Here is a 27,166-nt window from a genome sequence, read left to right as displayed (position 1 = left end):
ACATATGTAATCCGCTGCACCAAAACCTGATAAAAGTTGTTTGTATTGTAGAATGCAAGTCAACATTTTATGTATAATAAATGTCTTATAGCAAAGGGCAATAAATATTTTTTGACTTTGTAAACGAAAATGAGCTAAAAAAAAGTTAGTGAAATGTAATTTTTACATTTATATATATTTGTTTTGTGGTAAAATGTAAATTAAAGTGAGGTTCATTTGTCAAAAAAATAATAAGGTGAATGATACATTTATTAGCATAAAAAAGGAAAAATAAGATATTTAATGGTGGACGAATGAAGTATATCTTTTAATATTTTTATCTTAAACTCAGTAATACGCGTCGTTTGTGTATATATAAGCGTTCGCTGCAGCACTTTCATGAGCACCCTTTCCATAATCAGCTTTGTTTACATATATACTTAACTTCCATGAATGGTCTCAGTGTTGTTTTTGCAATGCAGAATCCATACTTGTTTTGCTTTCATATGTTTTTGGTTATGTGCTTTTGTGTTGACCCTTTGACCGGTTTCAATGCAACTGCTGCAAAGGCTAATGTAGGAGTGATTCTTGATCTTGACACTGCTCTTGGAAAGATATGCAGAACTTGCATTGCTATGGCAATCGAAGATTTCTACTCCAACCGCGATTACAACACCATGATCGAGCCTCATTTCAGAGACTCGGAGAATGATGTTATTACTGCAGCTTCTGCAGGTATAGTTTAATAGTTACACTTCATTAAATTCAAGTCTTTACTAATGTATCTACAATTCTGATTTGGATTCAATTTGTAGCTATAGAACTGTTAAAGAACGCTGAAGTGATGGCGATAATCGGGCCACAAAAATCCGTTCAAGCAGACTTTGTGATAGATATTGGTGACAAGGTGAAAGTTCCAATTATATCTCCAGCATCGAGCCCGTACTTATCGACTAAAGGCTCATCATACTTGATAAGATCAGCATGGTGTGCCTCTTCTCAAGTTAAAGCAATTGCAGCAATTGTGAAGAAATTTGGTTGGAGGAAGGTCGTTTTTGTGTACGAGGATACCAACTATGGAAGCGGATTAGTGCCTTATATTACTGTTGATATGCTAGAGAGCAATGCTTTGGTCTCACACCAGGCTGTTATTTCCGCTGATGCGACAGAGGATCTAATTCGAGAGGAGCTCTTTAAGTTGGCGAAGATAAGGCCAAGGGTATTCGTGGTTCACATGCTGCCAGACCTTGCATCCCGTTTCTTTAAGGTGGCGAAAGAAGCAGGGATGATGGACAAGGGGTATGTTTGGTTAATAGCGGACGTGCTAACAAGTCTTTTGGATTTTATGCCAGAGACAATGGAGGCGATGCAAGGAGTAGTAGGTGTGAAGGCTTACGTTCCAAAATCCGTTAAGTTTGTTGAGTTTGAAAAGAGATGGAAAAGGAGGTTTCGATTGGAGAATCCAGAGTTGGATGGAACAGAACTCAATGTTGTTGGTTTGTTTTATTATGACAGCATCACACTTTTGGCAGAGGCAATCGAACGAGCTGGTGTGACATCCCTGCGGTTCAATAGATCGGTTGATCATAGAGAAAATTTGACAGATTTGGGAGCAATAGGAACATCATTGGCTGGACCATCACTCATTGGTTGGATGAGACAGCACGTGTCCAAAGGGGTGAGTGGCGATTTTAACATAAGTAACGGCCAACTGCAGGCGTATGCATTCGAGATAGTTAATGTGAATCGCAGGAAAGAAATCCAAGTTGGATTCTGGAGTGAACAATGCGGAATCGTACGGGAGATTAATGCAGACGATAATTGCTCGATCGATAAGGAACTTGACCCCATTGTATGGCCAGGAAAAGAAAGTGAAGTGCCAAAAGGATGGGAAGTTTCTGGGAGTGGGAAAAGGTTGAGGGTTGGAGTTCCATCAATGAGGGGTTTCAATAAAAAGAATGAAGAAACAGGTGTTTTTAAACCAACTGGTTTTTTCATTGATATTTTTGAGAAGGTATGGCAAAACATTCCGTATCATGTCCCAGTCGAATATATCTTGATCAATACAGGAGGTAGGGGTTATGATGATATCATATTGAAATTAGACGAAGAGGTAACTGCATGAGCCACTTTGTTATACTACTACTTCTATATAGTACTCATGTGTTTGTCAACAGGAACTTGATGCATTGGTGGGAGATGTAACGGTGACAGCTAATAGATCGAAGCACGTAGATTTCACATTCCCTTACTCAGAATCGGGAGTTGTCATTGTTGTCCCGATCAATCCAAAAGGGAGGAGGAGTGCTTGGATATTTATGAAGCCTCTAACATATGGCCTCTGGCTAACCATTGGCGCCTTCTTTGTCTACACTGGTTTTGTCGTTTGGGTTCTTGAGCATCGCGTAAATAAAGCATTCCGGGGCCCACCTAAGCAGCAAGTTGGAATGATATTCTGGTTCTCATTCTCAACGCTTGTTTTTGCACACAGTAAGTCTTGATACATCTCATTCTCTTCTTGTTTATGAAGCTGAGCTCAACTGGCTACTTGTTCATATAAATCATGACAGAGGAGAAAGTAAGGAGCAACTTGACAAGATTTGTGGTGATCGTGTGGGTGTTCGTGGTGCTGGTTTTGACGTCAAGTTACACAGCAAACTTGACATCCATGCTTACTGTAGATCGACTGCAGCCCAAGACCAAGCATCTGAATGATCTGATAAAGAATAGAGAGTTTGTTGGATACCGAATGGGCTCCTTTGTTAGAGAATTCTTGACAAACAACGACATTCTTGAATCCGCGAGCCTGAAAAGCTACAACACCATGGATCAGTTCCACGAAGCTCTCTCCAAAGGCAGCAGGAATGGAGGAGTAGGCGTGATTATTGATGAACTCCCTTACGTTAGGGTTCTCCTTTCCAAGCACTGCGACAAGTATACCATGATCGATCCAATATATCCGACTTCTGGCTTTGCTTTCGTAAGTCCCATTTCTTCCATGCACCATTCATTCAAGATTGATTCATCATCTCATACAAAATCTGCAGGCATTTCCAAAGGGTTCGCCGCTGGTTTTTGACGTTTCACAAGAGATCTTGAGGCTGAAAGAGGATAAGGATTTGGTGAGGATCACAAAGAAATGGCTAGGAGATGAGAAGGATTGCCCCATTGGCAATGGAGCTCTGAGCACATCGCATAGGCTCAGTCCAGACAGTTTCAGGGGGCTCTTCGTCATTGCTGGGATGTCGTCAACGCTAGCTCTGGCAATATTCTTATCTAATTTCTTGTATGAAAATCGGTGTCTATTAGAATCTACTGCTTCAATCAAGGAAAAGCTACTCAAACTTGCTACAATTTTTACGTGGGAGAAAGATGAATCATTGTCACTAAAGGAAAACCGGATTTCTGATCATGGAGTTGGAGATGTTTCAGCAGCATTGAGTCCAACCAGGAGCATTCCATGTGAAAAAGATCATGAAGGAATGGTTTCACAAGATGAAGGATTCTCAAGAGTAGAAATCTCTGTTATCCAACCTCCAAGAGACTAATTCATGACTGTGGGTGGGCTTGCTAGTTTAATGTGAAAATAAAGTTGGCACACAAAATAAATCAAGCAAATATAATTTCTAATAATTTTAACTTTCCATGTTTGGAAAATTATCAAAATTTGAATTTTACATTTAATTTAAATACTAAACTAAAAATATAATAATTAAAAGTTTTTAAGTAATTAATAATAATAAAAATCAAATAATTAAAAATATTTTGCTGATAATTATATTATTATATTTATATTATAATAGATTATTTAAATAATTAGATTGAGATTTTCTTTGTTTATAACATCATAATAACATAGTACTATTATAACTATAGCTATTTATTGATATTATAATTCAGAATTTAAAATTTTTATAAAGATTGTCTTAATTAGTTATGCATTTATAAAAAATAATAACAATAATAATTATAATAATAATAATAGTTGTATACAAAATAATAGTAAAAATTATACTCAGCTAAATACTTAAATATGTAACAACCCTAAAATTGGAAAAAAGAATACATAGAAAAAAAATACTACTGAAAAATGTAACTTGTTTTTTAGGATTAATGGGGAATAAAGGCCATTGTAATCCATCATGTATTACTCATGAGAAATGTTTTTCTTTTTTGTTGAGAAAATTATAATTTGGCTAACTTCGTGGAAATAAGAAATCATGTATTTACAAGAATTGGTCAGAGCCGTCAGCCGTCAGCAAATTTTCACCCAGCCAATGTTATATAGTAAAAGCTAAGAGCTTGATGGTTCTACACGAAGTTAAAAGCTTGTTCTATTCACTGCACATTACGAGTGATTAGCCCCTCAAAGATGGCGTAGAGGTCCTTATTATCGGGGCCGAAGATCTCATCCGCCTTCCCTAAGGTTTCCTAACACAACCATCATTAAATAAAATTAGTCGTCAACATAGTCTCTTCATGAGTAACTATACTTGTATCGAAACAGAAGACACGGTGCCAAATATCGTACTTCCAACTTCTTGCACACTTGATATGACAGCCGTTTATCACACATAAACAAATGACCAACTTCCCTTATACTACAACTTAGAATTATATCATAGATTCATAGAGCTAATGGCATAACATACCTCTTTTGTTTGCTTGTGGGAGTTAAGTTCCTTCACATTTGCAAGAAATGCGCTGAACTGCTCGTAGGATAGGCGAGACCTGAGGAGGTAAGGGAGATTTTAGACGAGGCACATTTGTTAATTTATGGTCAACTTCTTCATGCAAATATGTATAAGTGGTTTTGGTTTGGGTTTTGTGGCGATGTAGTTTCGTACCTGACTTGGCGAAAGAATTCTTTTCCATCAACGCGCGTTTTCCCTGATATATGAAAGGCAGGGGAGTTAAATGCGGCAAATTCCACCTAATAACAGTTCTTAGTTTGTTCAATCCAATAAACGTAGGTAACTGCGGTCACATTGAGTGTGCACTCTAATCTGACCCAGAAATTGAGTTAAGATTACTAACCTGGTTGTGATCGCGATTCCATGCTTGACATTGAACTGAACTGGCTTGGAGGCAATGAAGAAAATACAGATGATCTATCGTTATAAAGGCCTCTTGTTGATGTAATAGCAATCGAGTGTCTCTGTCTCCTCGGAGACAATGGTTGGGGCGTCCTAGATGGAGATACAGATGCAGACAGGCTCGGAGGGGAACCTGGAGGTGTGAGACGAGGCGTGCTATTCTGTGATGCTAGTAAGAAGCTATATGGTGCGTGCGGCCTCACAACTTTTATGATGAGAAAATAATTGTCAGAACAGCTAATGCAAGAAACGGTAGGCGGGAAGAAGGGTCATGCATACCTTCAGCATTAGTATCAACAGAATTCAGAGTTCCAGCATCGGACAATTGGCTTTGATTTCGGTTAGGTGGTAAATCAGAATCATCTTCTGAAAGAAACATTATGATCTTGTAAAACTTCTCATATCCGCATAAGCATCATAGAGGGATCAGAATTCAAACCGGGATTGCTTGACGGATTTGTTAGATTAGCCTTAGGACCACTTGCCTATCAAACAAGAAACTGAAATGAATCTAATGCAGAATATGGAGATATCGTGGAATAATGCTGCAAGAACGGAAAGTCATTCTCTTACGGTGTCATCATCATCTTGAAGAGACCGCATCAACGTCTTTCTGAAGGCTCCCAACTGCAAAAGCTCAATCTGTTAGAGAGATTCTATATGTACACAAAGTTGGCATCAGCATTTAAAACTCATTTGAAAAGTGAAAGACTTGTTCACATGTTGAGCGATTGCAAGAAAACTTGAACTTTCCCATCATACATTCGACATTGAGAATCCTATTAATTATATACGTTGCCCTGAATAATTGTCCGCGATGAAACTCTGGTTCATGTGTGGTAACACGAAAACAACATAGTTATCTTATATTCCTATTAACAAGATGCAGTTCAGTTTAACTCAAGAGATCCTTTGTTCCAAAAATGTATCAAGCTCGGCAACATGAACACAATGCAACTTATACACAACAGCAGTGATCAGCCAAGAATTGAACCAACCATACCTTGGTTACATCCCTGTTCAGCTTCTTCACAGTGTTGCTCAGCTGCGTATTCTCCTTCAGCAAGCTTTCCTGCCATAAACAAAACCTCAAAATCAAACATATATTCTCTCACTCGTCACAGATATCCCATTTTGCTACTTCCATTCTAAGTGTCACACTATCTATTAAAACAATATTAGTACTATCTATAACAGTTTTCAACTATTAATACTTGAAATAATTAGATTAAGTGCGTTTGGTACATCTTTAACTTCACTTGTTTAGAAAATTGTCCACCACCCCACCTCCACTATTAAAATATATTCTCAATTTCCACAATCCCAGGTCAGCTAATTTTAAACTATTAATTATTCTAAAAATAAAATCTACATCACACGTTAGGAATAACAGCACGTAACCTTCTCCCGCTGCGCAGCGGCCAGCTTATCGGAAACTTGGGCGAAGGAGACGTCGAGTGACTGGAGCTGCGACTCCATGCCGGTGATGATGTCGTCGCGGTCGGCGAGATGCTGCCGAAGCTCCGACATCTCCGATTCGAGGGAGTCGAGTCGCGTGGAGAGCGCAATAGAGGTGATTTTGCGGGCGACATCGAGCTGCTCGAATGGATCCAGGGGCAAAACCTCTACCAATTCCTCGGGAAGCTCCAACCTCGACGATTCTGTCGCCACCATGTTTTCCGTAACTACTTTTCTTTTCTTTTCTTTTTTCACATCGCCTTCGTTTTTATTTTCCTTTCGGGTTTCACAGTGTGCGTATGGATATATGGAGGCCACAGGTATGTGATTTGGGATATAAGAAAACAAAAGAGTTGGGGAGTAAATATGACAAACCTGTTATTGTGATAAGTATTGTATTGAGGGTAGCTTTCGCTTTGTATTCCATGGTAAGTGCATAGATTTTTATTTCTATTTTTCTAAGTCATTGCAACCAGTAATCACATAATTTTCTTTTTGTTCTATTTATAACATAATTTTAAAATTTTACAACATAAAAAAAAATAGGAGTATGATATTTGCAAATAAGATTTTTTTCAACAAATACATGAGCTTTATCAAATAAAAAGTTCGGGAAACAAGTTAGAAAATTTGTTGCAGAGTGTAGAGATATCACACGGAAACGTACTGAGTAATCGCCAATTCTTTGAATAATTAAAGGGTATGTTACCATATATCAGGATTTTAATTCTATTATGTGATGTAAATGTGGTCTAGCATGCAACTCCACGGCAAAACTCCAACCGGTAGCCCTCTTAAGTTGTGGGCACCCTCAAAATATACAATCATTTCAGTCATTCTTGTCATTCGTTGAACAAAGAATGAAAGAATAATACATCCTTGCGCTTACGGAACTAACAGATAAAGCGGGTGAAGAAAACTTCATTGGTGTTTCACTCTCTCGTTGTTTGAATTGCTATTATGGGTTCTATATTAAAAATGAAGAAGAAATTGCATGAAATTAAAATGAGAAAATTGAAAGTACGAGGGTGTGGAGTAGGCATGCTTATTTGGCCGGTTTCGGTTCTAACGGACCGGTTGACCGGTTAACCAGTTTCAATTTTGCATAAATCCTAAAAACGGAACCGGGACCGGAACGGTTGGTTCCAATTTGGAACCATCCAGTTAAGAACTGGTTGATTCCAGTTCAGAACCAGAAATAGTTTTCTAGTTCCATGTTCCTCAATTAACCGGTTGGTTTCGGTTCTGATTCCAGTTAACCGAGAACTAGAGATCCGATTAAGCAACCATAGTATGAAGTAATTAAAAAACAAATTAAGTCCACAGCCTTTGTCCTACTGACAAGGAGCTTAGACATTGTATTAGGTGTCGAGTTCAGTTGTAATTTCTTCCTTCGTATAGGATTTAATTTTTGAAAAAAAAATAATTAATTAAAAATAAATTAAGAATTGGTCAGTTAGCTATTACCCAAATTTTATCAAACTCCAATTTATTTTAATTAAAGTGTCCTCAAATCTCAATAATATGATCCAAAATAAGTAATCACACATTCACACTCGACTGCCCCGTTTTATCCTCATTCGTTATTTATTTAAAATTTAAAATTTAAAATTTTAATTATAACTTTCTCTCTCTCTCTCTCTTCATAGATTTGTTGACGCATACGAGGGAGGTCGTTTTGAACTTTGAAGCCTCCCCTTTGATTTCTCTATCTCTCCTTCATTTTCTCTATAAATCGTTAGACACACTTGGTTTTGTATATAAATCGTAGAAAATTAGCAATAGCACTAAAAATACACAAGAAAATAAGAAGGAAAACCTCCCTCCTTATTGAGGACGAGGAGTTGGCACGAAATAAAGGGGAAAAACTTCGAAAAGAGGGCTCGTTTTCATTTTATTCTTCCCAATCTGGGAAGTCTATTTCTTCCGAGCTTCCCTCTTTCGATCATTCATTCGTTATTTTGAACGTTAGATTTCCTCCTTAAAAATGGGGACGGAGGTTTTGTACTCACAAGATTTGTTGGCCCAGCGCCTCCACATCGCTCCGCCGCATTTCCACCACCGGAGAAATTTTTCCTCGCAGGCGAATTTCTCCAATTCGGTCGTCAATCGGCGCTCGTGCAGCAACAACAACAGGAAGACGTTTCCCCAATCCGACAAGAGAAAATCTAACGAAGCAAAAGGAGCGCGGAAGGAAGGCGGCGGGGTGAGGATTATGCGGAGGGGCCAATCGCTGAGCTGCATTTCTGCCAAATTGAGCGGCGGCGATGCGAGATCTGTTTCTCCGCCGGCGGCAGATGATATGACGGTGGGACGGATGAGGCCGGAAAGGATGCCGCTGCCGCTTCTCGAAGTTTATGCCGGATCTGCGTTTTCGCTGTCGCCATCTCCTCGATCTCTACCTTTACCTTCTTTTTTCAACAAGAATCTCAATCCTTCCGATGATCCAGCCACCAGGGATCTGCGCCGATTGCTTCGTCTTGATTGAAATCGATAATCCGCCGGAATTTCTTCTTCATCCTCCCGTAGATATTTTTCACAATACGGGCGAAGGGGTTTTCTAGATCGATCTGGATTGAAAGAATTTAAGCGATTTGGTGATGAATTGGATGGATTAATTAATATCAAATCTCTAGGGTTTTCGTAAAAATCTTTTGTTTTTCTTGGGGTTGGGTCCTAATCATTAATATGTAATCTATTTATGTTATGTACTTAGATATAATAAAGTGAGATTAACGATTATGACTTCTTTGAGAAAAAAATCATTCTTAGCTGAAATCTGGAGGAATTTGCAGAATTGGGGTGTGTTTGTAAGAATCTGGGTAAGTTATGTATTTGTGCTCAATGCTACTATTGCTTTAGCTCAGCTGTAATATTTCTTACTTTTTTCTTTTTTCCCTTTTTCTGTAATAAGAGTAATTAGTTTGCTTTTTTAGGTTTAGTATAAATAAAAATCATGTCTTATGTATTTCTCCCTCTTTTCTGCTTCATTTTATGTGTTCTTCTACAAAAAAAACCTTATACTATCAAATTAAATCTTTAACTAGAAGAAGTTTGATCATATATGCTTTTTAAACCTGATTTTAATAGTTAAATTTTTAAGTCGAAGAAACTGAAGAATGATGCTTTTGGGAGAGGTGAAGAAAACACGAAAGCACAATAAATTCAGTACTGCCCTATTGCTTTGCTAATATGATTCGTTCACCCCTCACCAGTCGTCACCGTTGCTTAAAGCATCTCCAATAGTAGGCTAGCGACCGGCTAGCCGATTCACGTGGCTAGCCGGTCGGCTAGCCAAACCATTGAAGCAGGCTAGCCGATGCGCTGGCCGCCATTGTGGCGGCCCGATCGGCCAGCGACGATTTTTAATTTTTTTTATTTTTTTTAAAACCTATATAAACGCGATTTTAGTTTCATTTTCATTTGCACAGCTTGTTTTAACGAGTTTTCTCTCTCTCTAACTTTCTGTACAAGAGCATCATCGAGCGATGAGTAACGCGGGCGGTAGTGGTGGGGATGCTGAGGAGTACGAACGGAGGATGAACGAGGCTATGAATGCCTACATGAACCGCGAGATGGAGCGGTACATGCGTAGGAGTGGAACAAGCGGGCGATACCTCGCCCTCACGGGTTATCCACCGCCGAAGCGGTGATTGATCGGGATCAACGTAGGCTGCACATCGGCGGGCTGTACGACAACTACTTTTCGGAGAAACCGCGGTTTCCCGCAAACATGTTCCGGCGGCGTTTTAGAATGCGCGGGGAGTTGTTTATGCGTATCGTTGGCGCTTTAGAGCGTCGATATCCTTATAAATCAATTGGAATTTGGGATATTTTCAAGTCGCATTGAATTTTCTAAAGCCGTTCCTATTGAATATTTTTCCTAACTAAGGGCATCCATAATGGGGCGGACTATACAACGCCCTAAGTCCCGCCCTATGCACCGCTACATTAGCATTTTATTTTCCGCCCCTTCCACTTGCAATGGGGCGGACTATAACCCGCCCTAAGCATTTTATTTATTATTTGAATATTTAAACACTACAAAAATTCATTAATCCTATTTTTTACATTTGCAAATAATATCAATTATTAGCAAGAATAAAAATAAAAACACCACAAATTAAAGACATATCCTATTGTCAGTATTAATTTTTTATATTTTATGCTTGCAAATATGGAAATCGTCGGAATTCATTATTGAATTTAGAGAGAAATTGAGATGGGGAAGAGAGTGGAGTGAAAGGTGTGAAATGAAGTAAAAAAATTGGTGATATATATAGAAGAAAATACAAAAAAAAAATGAAAAATGTGTGCATAGTCCAGTCTATAGTCCGTCCTCCCTGCAATGGGACGGACTATAGGACGGACTATAGGCCGGACAATGCAAAAATGTGTTCATAGTCCGCGGACTAAGGAGTGGGCTTAGGGCGGGGTGCTGCAATGGCGGACTAAGGGACGGACGATGCATCGTCCGTCGCCTCGTCCGCCGCATCATTCGCCCTATTGTGGATGACCTTAATAGTTAGTCCTAATGATTCGGTATCCGTGCTTACATTTAATTACTAATAAGTGCATTAGTAGATTCAAGGATCGATTGGATATTATCTTAAATATGATAATGTTTTTTTTAGAAATAAGGTAATGTTATAAATATGATTACGTTAAGAGGCGATAATTATACTATAGTTAATTTTACTTAATTGTATAATCTTTTTTGGCAACATACTAGTACTCCCTCCGTTCCATAGTAGTTGAGACATTTTTTTTAGCGAAGATTAAGAAAAAAGTGTTTAATGTATATTTGATAAAAATATAATAAAGTATTAGGAGGAAAAAGCAGATAGAATAAAGTAAGAGAGAGGGAAAAGTAAGTGAGACGAAATGTGTTGATTTTTACTAAAATGAAAAAAGACTTCATTACATGGAATGTACCAAAATAGTAAAATGACTCTACTACAAAATGATTCTACTACTATGAAACGGATGGCGTACTTTATTAATATGAGCAAGTACACAAGCAATTCCAAAAAAATAAAAATACAGGGACAAAAGAGCCCAGTGACTGAGCCCGCAATAAAACTGGCAATTGGTTGATTTACATACGAAATTTTAATCTGGATTAATTGATCTAAGATATGTAAGCCCAAATCGAAAAACTAATACAAGAAGGAAGACAAATGAAGTGAACGTGTACAACGTTGAGAAAAAAATAAAGCAAATGGACAAAAATAGGTTTGATCATATTTTTACTGAACTTTTATATAAGGTAATAAAACGGGTGTAGTAGTATATTACAACGAACGATTATTCTATTTCTTGGAGTGCAATTTACAAAATTAAGTGCACGATATTAGAGACAAACCAAAAAAATACCAAAGTCGTATAATTGATATTTTCCTTTCAATTAAATTCATACTATAAACGATGTTAACCTCCTCAACAACTTAACAACGGTATCGTTAATTTATAGTAGAGAAAATGATAATTACTAGTACACTAATAATGACTGCAGTTGCCACTCTCTCCATGATTAAATAAAACCGACAATCCACCATTTTCATTATCAAGAAACGTCTCCTTCTTCCAACAAATAACCGTTTCCCACTTCTCCATGATCAGTGATGAATAAAAAAGATTATAACTACAATTAGTTGCATCTCTCCATCCGACTTCATTTTGTGTACTACGTTTTATAGAATGGTGTGTCAATTTAACCATTCCTAAAATAGGATTAATGAATGGAGTACTTAATAATTACGAATTCAAATGTCCCCTAATTCGAATGACTTTAGTATAATTTTATTATGCTTGTCGTACTAGCCCATCTCTCTTCTCTATACTATTTTATATCCATGTGCGGTATATTTTAGAGACAAGATCAAGAATTAGTCTATAAAGATTTCTCAAAACAAATTTTATTATTGTAAACTTTACTTCTACGCCGTAGCATTATCCAATTTAAGTAGTGTTTGAATAATGAAAAAAAAAATGAGTTGAAAGCTTCTTCAAACACATGATGATGAAACTCATATAAACCTTGAAGCATTCATCATCACCCTTCCGAAGAGTAAACGCAAAACATACACAAAACAAAAATCCCTACTTATGGCTTAAGCTCATCACTTCTTAATCTTACGTACAAGCAACTCCACAAACCACAAACACACACTTGTTCTATATAAATAAACCCCACTCTCCACAATCCAAAAACATCAACAAAACAAACATTTGAACACCACCATGTCAACCATCCCTAGAACCACCGCACAAGCCACCCTGGCCGGCTTCGGAAACCTCATCAAGCTCCTCCCAACGGGCACGGTCTTCGCCTTCCAATTCCTCAACCCGGTCCTCACCAACAACGGCCAATGCCACCTCATCCACAAGTACCTCACCAGCTTCCTCATCGCCGCCTGTGGGGCCTCCTGCTGCTTCGCCTCCTTCACCGATAGCTACACGGACAGCGAGGGCAACGTGCACTATGGCGTCGCCACCACCAGCGGCCTCTGGCCCTCCCCTGACTCCTCGGTCGACTTGTCCTCATACAAGCTCGGTTTCGGAGACTTTGTGCACGGATTTTTCTCGTTGGTGGTGTTTGCCGTGGTGTCGCTGCTCGATCCTAACACGGTCGAGTGCTTCTACCCGTCGTTCGAGTCCACGCAGAAGGCCCTGCTCATGGCAATGCCGCCTGTCATAGGCGCCGTCTCCACTGCTGTTTTTGTTATGTTTCCGAATAACAGACATGGAATAGGCTATCCTTACAGTCAAGCTCCAACTCAAGTTGCTCAAGCATAACACATCATGTCTTAATCATGTAAACCTATGTGTGTTCGTGTGGATTTCTGATTTATGGTTTTAATTTTTTATTTTATTTTACTTTTTTGATAGGAAAATGTGGATTTCTGGTTTGATGTAAACTATCTCGTTAATTTTACTCGTTAATTCAAATTTCAAATCCATCCTACTTCTTACTGTGCTAGAACAATTTCAAGAAACTCGTTTTCATTACATCTCGTAGCCACTTTTTTGGATAGAAAGAAGTAGATATTCTCACAAACCTCTTAATTGAAATCGTTTTCAATTTCATTAGTTAGTGCTACTATAAAACTTGTTAGTGAAAGAGAGAATACAACATGACTAAAAAATAATTCCCCTTTACTTTACTTTCACTGTAGTTAATTTATTTATGTAATTCAGGCTCTTATTTTTCAGTGTTAAAAAAATGAATCTTACGCTTTTATGGATGTTAAAATTAAGTCAATTATACTTTAACAAATGTTAATATATTTTGTCAATATTAAAGTAAAAAAAAAAAAATTTACTGTAAATTAAAGTACAGCAGCTCAGTAGAAAAAAACAGCCAAAAGCCAAATCCATTCTCTTTTATAACTTTCAATATTGCTGCAAGATCAATTTATTAAATCTATATTGCACAAAAACTCCTGCTGAATTTACAGTAAAACAAGAAAAATAGGATCTTGGAAAAATATAAATATTCTTAAAACAGTGATCATGTAAAGAAGCAATACCACATATGATCATGTAAAGAAGAAATACTACCATATAGTACTACTATTTTCTTATTTGCAAACAAGTTAGTATATTTTTTATTTGCAAACAAGTTACATCTTTTATTTGCAAACAAGTTACTATGAGATTACATGTACAATCGAACCTTTCTTTTTTCCCTTCTTTGAATGTGCTTCCTCTCCTAAATAGAGAGGAAATAATTATGTAATATTAAACTTTGAAAAAGCACTAGTTTTATTTATACACAATTTAAACTGGAAATGCTAGAAGATTGCCTCCTTCAAACATTCTTGTCTCAAGCAACAACTTGAGCTGCAGCTAACCTTGCAATAGGCACCCTTCAATGGCAATGGATACAAAATTTCATAAATATTTCTCCATTAAGAATTTAGCAGGAAACAACAAAGCTCTTGTTAGAGTTGGAAAATGGTGTACCTGAAAGGCGAACAGGAGACATAGTCTAGTCCGGCCTCTGCAAAGAAGGCCACGGACGAAGGCTCCCCACCGTGCTCTCCACATATCCCGATCTGTCATTTTAGTCCGTTAGTCTAAGAAAGAGGTCCCCATTCAGGGTTAGGTAGATAGATATTACCTTGAGGCTCGGCCTAGCAGCACGGCCTCTCTCTGTAGCCATCTTCACAAGCTGGCCAACGCCCTTCTGGTCGAGCACCTGATATCACGACACGAAGCACCTCAGCACAGAAGACAAGAGATCAAACTCAGCCTTACAAAAGAAAGCAACAAACCTCGAATGGATCGTGTTGGAGGATTCCCTTGGACAAGTAGACAGGGAGGAACTTGCCCACGTCGTCTCTGCTATACCCGAATGTCATCTGAGTAAGATCATTCGTCCCAAAGGAGAAGAACTCTGCTTCCTTGGCAATCTGAACACCAAAACCACCAAGTAATGAGTCGAAAAATCAACAAAAGATCGCACTAGCTAATTCTGGTTTTGTTACATACCTCATCTGCTACCAGAGCAGCTCTAGGGACTTCAATCATGGTGCCTACTTTGTAGTTCACCGACGTCCCCATCTCCAAGAACACGGTCTTTGCAACAGCGCGTATCAGACGCACCTGATGCCCTAATTCCTGCAACGCAAACGCCTTGTTTTATAACTACATTGTTCGTAAACAGAGAAAAGTGGAAATGTAAACACGGTGTGCATGCCTGAGGTGTTCCGACTAGAGGCACCATGATCTCCGGGAACACTGTGACACCCTGGTTTGTCAAAGAGATAGCAGCCTGAAGTATTGCGCGGACTTGCATTTCTGATAGCTCGGGATAGGATATGCCAAGCCTGCATCCACGGAACCCAAGCATGGGGTTCACTTCAGACAACTTTTCAATCCTCGCGTAGACTTGTTCCTCAGTTGTGCCTGTGTCAAAAGTTAGCTCGCTAACAATCTGCTCTAGATCGCCATCAGGAAGGAACTCGTGGAGCGGAGGGTCAAGGAGTCTGATTGTGACCGGCAGACCTGAGAAATGGAACTGCACAAAATGAGTGTTCTGAACAATGCTTGACTAACACCAATGCACGTTTAATCAACATACCGTCCATTGCACGGAAAATACCCTCGAAATCAGCTCTTTGGTAAGGCAACAACAAGTCAAGAGCATTCTTCCTCTCCTCAGTTGTCACTGCCATTATCATCTTTCTGACAGCCCTGATCCTCTCATCAGAGGCAAAGAACTAACACCAACACAAACAGAATGTCACAAACAGATTTGAGAATATACAAGCATGTACACAACTTACCATGTGCTCGGTCCTACATAAGCCGATCCCTTGAGCGCCATTGTTCCGAGCTGTTTGTGCATCTTCCGGTGTGTCCGCATTCGCCATGACCTATTTCAGTTTCATAACAGAAATCAGTGAAGAACAATAATATCTTTTTCAATTAAAAATCAACCAAGGCACCTTGATACGCCTGATCTCGTCTGCCCAGGCCATGAACGTCTCCAAATCCCCGGTCAGGGCTGGGGGAGCAAGCGGCTGCTTACCCAAGATCACCTCACCTGTGGAGCCATTAAGCGATATCCACTCTCCTTCCCGTACTATTTTGTCTCCGACCGAGACAAACTGCATCAGCAATAAGCAAGACTTAAGTAAGATTTTCCTACCAAATGCAACCATATGAGTTTCCAGTTCTGCTACCTTCTCAGAATCATTGACACGTATATCTGAGCAGCCAGAGACGCAGCATTTCCCCCAGCCACGGGCTACCACAGCTGCGTGTGATGTCATGCCACCTCGAGCAGTCAGAATTCCAACAGCCGCGTGCATGCCCCCCACGTCCTCTGGACTCGTTTCAGTTCTTACCAAAATGGCACTCTTTCCTTGAGCATGCCAGGTCTCAGCATCCTCAGCACTGAACACGACCTGTCCAACCGCTGCACCCGGAGATGCAGGCAGCCCCTTGGCTATCACACTGCCCTTGTACAATGACACATCCTCGAACTACAAGAAAAAAAAATTACAACACACAATCCTTGTAAGTAGTAACAGAGAAAATGGAACTTAATGCACCTGTGGATGAAGAAGCTGGTCGAGATGCTGAGGCTCGACCATCTTGATTGCCTGTCGGGTATCAACAAGCCCCTCCTTCACCATCTCTGTCGCGATCTTCACAGCACCCTTGCCCGTACGCTTCCCTGCCCGACACTGCAACATCCACAGCCTTTTGTCTTGCACGGTGAACTCAATATCCTGCATACGAGGATGCAGATTTGTTGGACAAAATTACATAACATTACAACATAAATTTGAATAATTATTTACTAACCATCATGTCTTTGTAGTGTCTCTCTAATATCTCACAGTTCTCCACCAGCTCCTTGTAAGCTTCTGGCAAATGAGTCTCCATAAGTTGGATATCCTCTGGCGTTCTGATTCCAGCAACGACGTCTTCTCCCTAAATAGAGACGTGACAAACAGTATTGAGCTAGGAAATTCTCCACGAAAACGTGCATAATCAACTTGGATATTGAGAAATAATTAAGACCTGAGCATTGATGAGAAACTCCCCATAGAGCTTCTTCTCTCCAGTGCTCGGGTTCCTGGTGAAGAGGACGCCCGTTCCAGAAGTGTTTCCCATGTTTCCAAACACCATACATTGGATGTTGACAGCAGTTCCCTTGAGTCCTGTTATCTGGTTTATGCTCCTATACTTGTTCGCCCTCGGGCTGTCCCAAGAATCGAAAACTGCCTTGACAGCCAACTCCAACTGCTTCGTTGGATCTGTATATGGACAAATAAAGCATTATATGCTAAAACGCCACACGAAAGCAAGTTCAAAAGTAGTGTACCTGACGGAAACTTCTCTCCCTTGGTTTGGACATATACAGACTTGTATTCCTCAACAAGCTCTTTGAGATCAGATGCGGTTAGCTCAGTGTCGAGCTTGTAGCCTTTGGCACTTTTCATGTATTCGAGTTTTTCCTCGAATAGTGCATGAGGAATGCCCATCACCTTCAACCAAAATCCAACAATCAGCAAAATACATATTTCTTAAGCAAACAAAGCTAAAGTGAGATAGTCATCCTAAAAGCTTACCACATCTCCAAACATGTCAAGAAAACGCCTAAACGAGTCGTATGCAAAGCGCTCTCCGCTCTTTGCAGCCAAACCCTCCACTACTTCATCATTGAGCCCGAGGTTCAGCACAGTGTCCATCATCCCAGGCATGGAGATCTGTGAAAACAGTCAATTTGCAGCCTATAACACTCATTCAAAGCATGGAAAATTGCATTTTCACAAGCAATTACCGCGGCTCCAGATCTAACGGAGAGGAGAAGAGGCCTGGAGGGGTCACCAAGGAAAGCTCCCATGTCGGCCTCTACTATCTTCAAGCCCTGCATTATCTCTTCCCACAGCCCCGGTGGCAGCTTCTTGCCTACCTGTTGATACTCTTGGCACGCCTCAGTAGAGATGGTGAGGCCCGGGGGCACAGATAGCCCGATACTCGCCATCTCAGCAAGGTTTGCACCCTTTCCCCCCAACTGATACAACACCATCCCATCATTTTCTATTCATTTTCATCTCACAATTAACACAATACTACTAATTCATCCAGCTATATCCACAGACTATGATGTAAAGCAACCAATTCAAGCAACACCAATACATTTTTACTAAATTCATGATTAATAGGAGTAATTTATTACTACAATCATCTGATCACACCATTAACAAAATACTAAGTACTATATTTCATCCATCATGATATATAACAAAACATGATTATCTTAGGAAAGAGAAAAACATAGCTTGGAGCATGAATGAATACATATATATATGAAGAAAATACATTTGAATGATTTATACAGACTTACCAAGGATTTCATACCCTTGTTTCCTTCACTCCTTCCCTTGCCGAAAGTGAACACCCTCTGATAATAAAAAATGAAATTTCATCAGCATATATTCATTCTCACATTAAAATCAAACCCCAAATATCACAGAGAAATATATAAACAAGAATGAGTGTAAGCAAGCACCTGCACCATGATGGCTGAGATCAATTAAGTGAAGCAGAAGGGAATTGATCAAAGGCAAAATGGAGATTGGGAAGGATGCAATTTGATATGTGATTATATAGGTGGTATGGTAACAAGTGTGACAGAATTAATTGACATGAAGCCACGTGTATATTATGTCTTGACGTAGATTTAGTTGAAAATGGCCGAAATTTTCCAAGTGATTTAGTCTTAAATATAGCGTCAATAGATTCTAACATCTTTGTCCTATTCCTACGACTTGCTTTGTTCTCATCCTTATAAATTCACCTCTCATACTTAATTTTAACTTGATAATTGCACAAATTAAAATGCATCTGAATTACTTCTATGTATCATTGTTTGTGAGCTAAATAAATAAGGTTGATTTTTTAATACTTTTTGAGAGAGAGGGGACAAATAAGGTTGCTTTTAGTAACACGTATTTGTACCTATCATCTTTTTATATCCATTTATTTAGAATCTATCCATCAAAAATAACAATTTTTTTTTATCATTTTAGAGAAAATAAAAACCAAATTTGTCCTATGCATTTTGTGCTGTCGTTAGCTAGATAGAAGAATGGTCTGCATAGGTAAGTGTAACTTTGAGTATTTCAAAGCTCCAAATTGTTTCATTTCGTTACGCTTTTTATTACTACTAGAATAATTCGTTAGCGTGAATTAATATTGGAAATAGGTATAGTTGTACATGCACATATAATACACACACTAATACACACACATAGGGTGCATCTATGCGAACCTTATTAGTAGTCGAGGTGGGGTCCGAAACAGGAGTTAGAAGAGCCTCAGCCCGTAATCTTGATCCGGGCGAGGAACCAGCTGGCTCGATGCTCGAACCATGGCACCGGGCAGATCGAGCCCATCGGATGGGACGAGGGTGCGGCCTGAGCTGAATCCGAGCCCCCAATTTCTCTTTAATTTTGTTCCGTGCATGCACCTGATCACTCGCTGCTGTCGATCTTATCAATATGTCTTTCACTATCGAAGACATATCTCTAAAACAAAAAACAACCAATTACAATCAAAATCACTATGAAAACACACGTCGATTGATCAGAGATACCATACCTAATTTTGATGAGTTCCGGAAAAGGAAAGTGAATAATCAGTGAGTTGCAGATGAGAGCTCTGTGAAGCCCAAAAATTGGCGGTTGGTGATTTGGATTGATTTTATATGTATGGTGGGAAAATGAGTGGACCTCGATTTCCAATTAACAGTTTATGGCGCTAACTTATTTCTTTTTAACTATATTTTGACTTTTAATTAAATAAATCTACGCCTAATAAACTCCGATATTTTATTTTCATAATATAGATTGAGAGAAATAAACCATTGGTCATCGAAGTTTCGATGCATGTATTGATTTTGATATTGTTGTATTGTTCTTCCTATTTGTAATTGTGTCCGAATTTATCCTGATACTTCTTTCAATCCTTTAAATTTTGTCATTAACTATTCACATTTTTTTTAAAATATAATGAAAATTGAGTTGAAAAGGTTAGTGGAGAGCAAATCCTACTTTTATATAGTATAGTAGTATTAGTTTTATACTCCCTTCGTCAACAAAAAAATAGAGTCATTTGTATATGATACGGATTTTAATGTAGAATTGGTAAAGTAAGATAGAAGAGAAAAAAGTAAGAATGAATGAGAAAAAGTAAGTGAGAAGTAGTGTTAGTGGAATGATGTGTAGGGTTATTATTTATTGAAAATTTTCCATAAATGAATGTGTTCTATTTTTTGTGGAAGGAGGGAGTAATAAAATGTGAATTAGAATGAGTTAATAGAATATGAGATCCACTATAAAAAAAATGATAAATTAAAATATAAAATATTTTGTGAGATGAATGGAAATGGAAAAATGCGACAAAATTTAAGGAACGACGGAGTATCAATTATTTTTGTATGTTATAAAGGAGTGCAATTATTTGTGATCGTGGGCTTTGTTTGTCTCTCATGGCACACGCATCAAGGCCATATAAACTATTTTTAATAGTTACAGAAGATGTCGGATTAAAATAAAAATTAGAAAAAGTTTTTGAAATTATTTGGAAAAAAATGAGAATCTAATTATTATTTAGAATTGATATAATATTATGTGGACATAAAATACTAACTCAAATATATGTTGAGAATAAATATGAATATTATGTTTAATAGTATGATTTATCATATTTCATAATACATCATGAATTTAAATCAATTTAAATGAAGGTAATTTTTAATTAAAATTTCAAAAAAAATATACAATTATTTTAAATATTTTCGAAAATATAAACTATTTACGTTATTTCTACTTAGTTTTATTTTTTATTTAAAACTGAATTACTATATATTTCGATATACTTATGAGTGGTGGTGATTTCCAAATAGAAATAATGTAGAATTCGAAATCAAGTGTTTAACTGGGTCTGGACCTACTCCATCGATGCTGGAAGATACTATTTGACCAAAAATGTTACGACACGTGGATAAGTGTTGTACACATAGAGAAGAGTTGTGTAAGCCCATCTTTCTAATCTATACACGAATAATATTTGCCTTCAATAATTTTTTAAAAAGTTATACGAATAATGTTATTACACTATGTTATTAGCTATTAGTGTTATTAATTATGTTTTCAGTGGAAACCCTTTTTAAAAAAAATTTATAAATTTTTTAATTTCTGATTTTTGCATGTGCGAATCATTATTTTGTATAAATTCTGAAGAATGACTTGTATCAAAATAAAAATTGAATTTGGCGCAAACACATGAGGAAATTTTTATATTAGTTCCCTCCTTGTGCACAACACATATTTTTCTAATTGACAAAATGGCACTGGTCCAATTTTAGAACTCTTAAAATAATTATTTCAGATTTTTGGATTATTATATACGGAGTATTATCTTTATAAATGCAATAATTCAAATCATTGGACTTTTGCAACCCCATTCCCCACTCCTACTAATTTGGAGCTTTCATTTAGTCTAAAATAAATAATGGAAATTTCAGCATACTCCATTCTATATAAAATTTTGGGTTCTTAAAAATAATTTTTTGTTTAAAAAAAAACCTTAGTAGTCCATTATAAAATTAAAATGTCTACTATCATAAAATTACAAAGCCATATGTTAGTTAATTGAGATAGGATTCACGTGATAGTTTTGAATAACGGTAAAGTTACAAATTATGCATAGCACTTTTTGCTTAATATTTATTGAATCAATTACAAGTTGATCGCGAGGTTTCTTTTTTAGTTATAATGCATTCACACAAATTAATTTTAATTCCTCCAGGTGTAGTTGGATTTAATTTGTCTTGTCTGGAAGCAATTTTTAAATGCATGAAAGAATTAGTAGATAAGTCGTTACCTTATAAGATATGTATCTATGCAAATTTCAATGATTGTACATTTAGAACTAAGAAGTGTTAACTCACACTAGTATTTTGATAATACTTTCACATAACATAGAAATTATTAAAAAAACCCATGTATTCCACGGGTGTAAAACTGTTCTTATGAATGAATAGCAAATTATTGTGTTGTAACATCTTGGTATTTCTTAGGCACATTATATGCTAACAAAGGTTTGAAACATCGATAAATTATCAAATAAATAGGTGTTGCCATATTCATTTTTGCACATGGTTATTTTTGCCATTCTAGTAATTGTCCATACTGCAAACATATGAAATTTAATATAACTAGACTGTATTCAGACAGTAGAATTTGAAAAACTGCAAGTTTACTAATATGCAGAAAAAATGCTACTATTAGAAAGGTTTCCGAAATTGCGATGCCACACATTCGCATATGGAACATTTCATAGTTACAATTTTTGAACAAAAAGGTTTCCAAAATTTTAAAACATAAATTAAAAGATAAATGTGTGAGTTAAAATAATACGCGCACAATATAGTATTCTTTTTATAAATAAATTAGGAAGAATTCCACAAAGGCAACCTATATGTTCCATCAAACAAAATTCAATTCAATTTTTAATTCAATTGGTATGATAGATGCTCAACAAAGACAGTCAAGAATCAAATAAGTTAGTTTAATTGACCAGAAAGATTTCCCAAAGCTACAAAATAGAATCACACCACTCTCATAAAGCTGATCAACAAAGAAATCAAGAAAGCTCTTTCACCTAAAATTATCACAGCACAAAAAATCCATAGTATATATGAGACCATGAACAAACAAAGTTCAGACAACAAATCAACAACAAAATTTAAAGCCAAAACTATCTCCACTTGAGTTTATAAATATGTTCTTAAACAGAATTACATGTACCGGCAGACATAAGAATCGCAGCACGCTATTATTCGAAAAAGGAAACAAAAAATAAAAATAGGGTAACAAGCATATACAAACCAGACTCAAACACAAGCCATTTGGTTTTTTTCTCTTCTTGTTTGTGTTTTTTCCCTTTTCTTTTTGTAGGGGTTGTATCCACACATCCAATGTTTATTGTAAATCAGTCCAACACATATATATTATTAGCAAACTCATCTTTATCTGCAATATTAAAACTTTAAGGGAGAGCATAACGTACACAGACACGTCGCAGGATTGGGCCTCTGCAGGATGGGCAGTCCTTCATTCCCTGCTTCTCGTGGAGCTCGTTGCACATTGTACACACCACCTGATGTGCGCAAGGGAGGAAGACCACAGACATCTCCTCAGAGAGGCACATCACACATTCCCTCTCACGCTTCACACCTCCGTTCTTGGAGAAGCCATGGAGATCTGTGGCTGCCACCATCTTGGAGATGTAAGAGATTGCGGAGTCTTTCAGAAGCTCTGTGTCTCTGAAGTCGGTCAGTTTGTTGGCATAGCTTCCGTCTACACCTCTTCTAAGGGCAGCTATCTTGGACGAGTCGGTCTTTAACCTCAGCTGGGAAATTTCTTTTTCGAGCGTTGCTATATCATCTTTATACTTCTGTAGATTGTTTTCAGCTCTTGATTTGATCATATCCTCCTTGGATTGTGTGGAGACTTCAATTTGTTCTCTCTCTTTTTTCAATGAACTGACTTGTGTAAGCAGTTCACACTTCGCCTGCTCCTCCTGATTCAGTTTGGCCTGTAATTGTCATCATATTCACATGATCAGATTAGACGGAGATGGAAACTAAAGATTTTGACAACAATTAGCTGTTAGCCCTTAGCTCCATCTTCCAAGAAGACCAACATATATTTATACCATTATCATGGCCATGTTTCTCATTGAGTCCACAGTCAGATATTTTATCAAATACTATGTAGTTCCCATTATAATGGGATCTTTCATTTCGACTCCCTGAAGACACTAACGTAGGTACTCCAAGTGTGAGGCATAACAATAAGGTGCAACTCAAAATACATCATGGTGTCAAAACAGTTTACTCCATAACTAACTTTAGCTGTTTAGTCACAGGAATCCCAGTCAAATATATCAACACGAACATACAAAGGAGCATACCGAAAGACGTGGCAACAACACATGGACTTCTAGTTAGATAGAAGTCGAAAAATCACATATCCTATCAGATGAATCAACATCAATAATGATTTTACACTAGAATTATGGCTGCATATACCTCAACTTGATCATGCACATCTGTAGCCTGCTTTAGTTTCTGCTGCATCTGTGTCAATTTCAATTTCTCAGCAGAGAGCTCCTCTTGAAAAACGTTCTTCTGCTTCTCCCATGACTGAAACTTCATCAGGGTCTTCTTCTCCCTCTTTGACACTTCTTGGCAGCTTGCAGCCGACTCTGCAGCACGTACCTTAGCAGCTTCCATTTCCCGCCTTAATGCAGAATTCTCAACATTAAGCCGGCGAACAGCAGCATTAGCTCGCTCTACTTGGCCGCTTGCTTTGCATAGAGCACTCTCCATCTCCGAAAGTTTTTTCATGGTGTTCTCTTCTAACGTTTGCTTTTCCTTTTTCAGCCTCTCCACTTCCTCCTTCTCCTGCTTAAGTGTTTTAAGCTCCGCTTTGTCCTTACCAAGTCTTCTTGCAGCTTGCATGACCTTCTGATTCGCCCACTCCGTCCATTCTTGGAGCTGATTTTGCAATTCCTTCAATCTTGGGTACAGCTTCATAATCATCTCATCTTTCCTGTCCTGGGGGCCCCACTGGCCAAGAGACTTATTACTTGACAAGCCAAGATAGCTACAATTGGCCGCCTCAATGTTGTAGCTTATTGGCATTGGATTCGCGATGCTTTTGGCAGGGAAAGATAGAGAAAGCTCTGTATCAGCAACCGGTAAAGAAGGGGAGGCGTTCACTGGAACCAAAGGTAAGGCAGATGAGATACTCGATTTAGGCAACAAAGATTGATCATTAGCTTCCAACCCAAACGTTGGAGCTGAAGTAAATGCTGTAGTTGTTGGAAGATTGCGACTCACATTATCTGGAGTGACATCAAATCCAACTCCCTTGTTATTAATCTTGAGCGGGCCATTCTTGGCATTTATGCCTGCAGACTCTGCCACACCCTTAAGTTTCTTATCCAAGACTAGGCCACTAAAACTGCTAAGCTTACCAGATCTAGAAGCACCTTTAGAGCCGTACGTGCGGTAGTGTTTCTCAAAATGCATTGACTTTTGACGTAATATATACTCCCTTTTCGTAATCGCAGAAACTTTCCTACTGCCAAAAAATTTCTCCTCAGCAACTGTAGACACTCCTGATGCAGTGAAAGGTTTTTCACTAGCATTAGATGCAGAATTGTGAGAATCTTTATCTTGAGCAAGTCCGTTCGAAACAAGGGAAGTTTTTAGCTTCGAGTTAGGACCACTAGTTATCTTAGGCGTCTCAGACTGGAAGCTATGATCACCGTGAACCGAAGCCAGGTGAGCTGCTTCAGATGGACAACTATGATCATGCGGAATTGAAGCATCTGGCTTACAAGGAACTAAATTGTTATATTCAGAGCTTTTGAGCTCTGATCTCAACTGAGATTGAGCAGAAACGGAGGGGTTCATATTTGAACTCGCATCACCAACAAAACTATCACCGTCCAGGGAACAAGCGTGCGACACATTCATATCACATATCAACAGACACCACATTGCATCCCCGGTGCTAAAGAAAGGTCTGACCTCTCTTAGAAGGCAAACGAGCTCTGCCAATATATACTTCTTCATCTGCTGCAAATCCTCGAAATAGTGCTCCTTAGAAGGATCGATTTCTTGCCCACTTCTAAGGAATCCTAGTGTGTTTTCCACTATATTTGATACAATGTCCTTGCATCCGTACCAAAGGCCAGACCTCAAAATCGCCCTAGTAGCAACTTCTTCACTGTAACCACTAGCAATTATTTTCTTTACAGCACTCTTGAAAATTGTATCCAAATTGCTCAAAACGAGCTCTTCCAGCTCGGATTCTGTAAGGTCACTCCAATCAGCATCACGGAACTCATCCGCTGATACCTCTATATCCTCTCTAGGCCGGCTCAGGCCTATCTCAGACATCCCCACAGCGCAAGACAGTCCAAGGTCGAGTTTCAAACTATGATCTGAACTATCTTGGTTTATGCAACACATATCACACCCATTCATATGCCCCTGACTCTCATACTTCTCTGCTGAGAATTCAAAACTGGTGCATTCATTTGAAGGTAAAGGGATGGCCTTATTAGGATCAGCCAAAGGGGGATCAGCCCGGAATTTCCTCTTATTCCTACTTCCCTTTTCTTGAACCGTCATTACCGGCATTTGACTGGAAGTACTGCCACAAGCCTTTGCAACCATTGACGCCATATCTAATCTGCACAACAAATGTTTTTAGCACTTTGCCAATCCAATCATTCCATCACCTCTCAAATATTTACATCTTGACTATAAATATAACATTAAAAAACAGGTCCGATGCTAAAAATAATCGAAGAATAAGCTAACAAACAAGAATTCAATCATCATTACATAAGCAAAGAAGCTCAATCAATATAGATTCGCTACCGTTCAATCCAAAACCAACAACATAAATTCAGAACCAAATTAATCAGGTAAAGCAAATTCTTACAGACTATGCCACTGTTTCCACTCACTAAACAAAATCACCAAAAAAAGAAACAAAACCATCTGCATCAATAGACACATCAATAACATAAAAAACAAGATTGCAGCCCAGAAACAACAGCTCAATAGTCAATGCAAATTAATATCATCCCCAATTCAACACAATCGCATAGATCAATAGAATCGAAATTGGGGAAAGCCCACATCAAGATCATCACCACAAAAAGATTCAATTTTTATGCATATCGTGGAGATCCCAGAAAACAGTGAGATTCTTTTATAATTCTTGGGATGTTTTGCATCATCGATTCGTACCGATTGCAGCTTATGAAATTAGAGGGATCAAACCATGGACAAATCTAAGAGCATGGGATGTAACTGGAGAGATTATGGACAGTTGTGTTTGTTTTCCTTTTCTCTGTTTTTTGTCTGTAGAATAAATAAGAATAAAAAGTTCTATCAAGCTCAAGAGAAATTGCTCTCTCTCTCTTCTCCACTTTATTTTTAGGAAAGAAAAGATTGTCTTTTTTAATTTTCTTTATTTTTTGCTCTAATTTACACTGGCTTGGTTAAGGTGCTGGCA

The 27,166-nt window shown here is 38.1% G+C and overlaps 6 protein-coding genes across 10 annotated transcripts; 3 read left to right on the top strand and 3 right to left on the bottom strand.

Moving 5' to 3' along the window:
- The first annotated feature begins 428 nt into the window (after positions 1–428).
- Positions 429–3,527, top strand: LOC125194590 (glutamate receptor 2.7-like). Its single transcript, XM_048092847.1, has 5 exons — positions 429–714; positions 795–2,092; positions 2,157–2,469; positions 2,550–2,959; positions 3,027–3,527. Exons 1-5 carry the CDS (start codon positions 429–431, stop codon positions 3,525–3,527), a joined length of 2,808 nt encoding a protein of 935 aa, XP_047948804.1.
- Positions 3,528–4,180: 653 nt separating this feature from the next.
- LOC125193252 (uncharacterized protein At4g15545-like) lies at positions 4,181–6,882 on the bottom strand. Of its 2 annotated transcripts, none has more exons than XM_048091020.1 (9): positions 6,477–6,882; positions 6,079–6,147; positions 5,649–5,702; positions 5,515–5,560; positions 5,355–5,438; positions 5,017–5,280; positions 4,827–4,869; positions 4,632–4,710; positions 4,181–4,410 (listed from the first exon to the last, which is right to left on the bottom strand). In XM_048091020.1, exons 1-9 carry the CDS (start codon positions 6,747–6,749, stop codon positions 4,318–4,320), a joined length of 1,005 nt encoding a protein of 334 aa, XP_047946977.1. In that variant the 5' UTR covers positions 6,750–6,882; the 3' UTR covers positions 4,181–4,317. The 2 variants fall into 2 exon arrangements, with proteins under 2 accessions (XP_047946977.1, XP_047946976.1); XM_048091019.1 differs by having other exon boundaries at positions 5,355–5,441; positions 6,477–6,880.
- A 1,638-nt stretch (positions 6,883–8,520) lies between these two features.
- Positions 8,521–9,021, top strand: LOC125194589. Its single transcript, XM_048092846.1, has one exon. It carries the CDS (start codon positions 8,521–8,523, stop codon positions 9,019–9,021), a length of 501 nt encoding a protein of 166 aa, XP_047948803.1.
- A 3,622-nt stretch (positions 9,022–12,643) lies between these two features.
- Positions 12,644–13,495, top strand: LOC125194026 (protein DMP2). The gene has a single exon (XM_048092021.1). It carries the CDS (start codon positions 12,777–12,779, stop codon positions 13,329–13,331), a length of 555 nt encoding a protein of 184 aa, XP_047947978.1. The 5' UTR covers positions 12,644–12,776; the 3' UTR covers positions 13,332–13,495.
- A 551-nt stretch (positions 13,496–14,046) lies between these two features.
- LOC125194025 (pyruvate, phosphate dikinase, chloroplastic) lies at positions 14,047–19,778 on the bottom strand. Of its 2 annotated transcripts, XM_048092019.1 has the most exons (19): positions 19,659–19,778; positions 19,330–19,585; positions 18,403–18,459; positions 17,836–18,069; positions 17,624–17,761; positions 17,377–17,539; positions 17,073–17,308; positions 16,854–16,982; positions 16,598–16,777; positions 16,226–16,528; positions 15,989–16,150; positions 15,827–15,916; positions 15,622–15,760; positions 15,238–15,545; positions 15,030–15,158; positions 14,813–14,950; positions 14,659–14,736; positions 14,502–14,593; positions 14,047–14,404 (listed from the first exon to the last, which is right to left on the bottom strand). In XM_048092019.1, the coding sequence occupies exons 2-19, from the start codon at positions 19,579–19,581 to the stop codon at positions 14,362–14,364; spliced, it is 2,871 nt and encodes a 956-aa protein (XP_047947976.1). In that variant the 5' UTR covers positions 19,582–19,585; positions 19,659–19,778; the 3' UTR covers positions 14,047–14,361. The 2 variants fall into 2 exon arrangements, with proteins under 2 accessions (XP_047947976.1, XP_047947977.1); XM_048092020.1 differs by lacking the exons at positions 19,330–19,585; positions 19,659–19,778 and adding an exon at positions 18,568–18,638.
- A 3,029-nt stretch (positions 19,779–22,807) lies between these two features.
- Positions 22,808–27,064, bottom strand: LOC125194222 (putative E3 ubiquitin-protein ligase RF298). Of its 3 annotated transcripts, none has more exons than XM_048092331.1 (3): positions 26,802–27,064; positions 24,157–26,332; positions 22,808–23,660 (listed from the first exon to the last, which is right to left on the bottom strand). In XM_048092331.1, the coding sequence occupies exons 2-3, from the start codon at positions 26,323–26,325 to the stop codon at positions 23,112–23,114; spliced, it is 2,718 nt and encodes a 905-aa protein (XP_047948288.1). In that variant the 5' UTR covers positions 26,326–26,332; positions 26,802–27,064; the 3' UTR covers positions 22,808–23,111. The 3 variants fall into 3 exon arrangements, with proteins under 3 accessions (XP_047948288.1, XP_047948287.1, XP_047948289.1); XM_048092330.1 differs by having other exon boundaries at positions 26,899–27,064; XM_048092332.1 differs by having other exon boundaries at positions 24,157–26,327; positions 26,899–27,064.
- Between the last annotated feature and the right edge of the window lie 102 nt (positions 27,065–27,166).

Source organism: Salvia hispanica, chromosome 6 (assembly GCF_023119035.1).
Source record: "Salvia hispanica cultivar TCC Black 2014 chromosome 6, UniMelb_Shisp_WGS_1.0, whole genome shotgun sequence".
In the NCBI taxonomy this organism is placed as follows: Eukaryota; Viridiplantae; Streptophyta; class Magnoliopsida; order Lamiales; family Lamiaceae; genus Salvia; species Salvia hispanica.
This window is presented reverse-complemented; position numbering and strand designations above follow the sequence as displayed.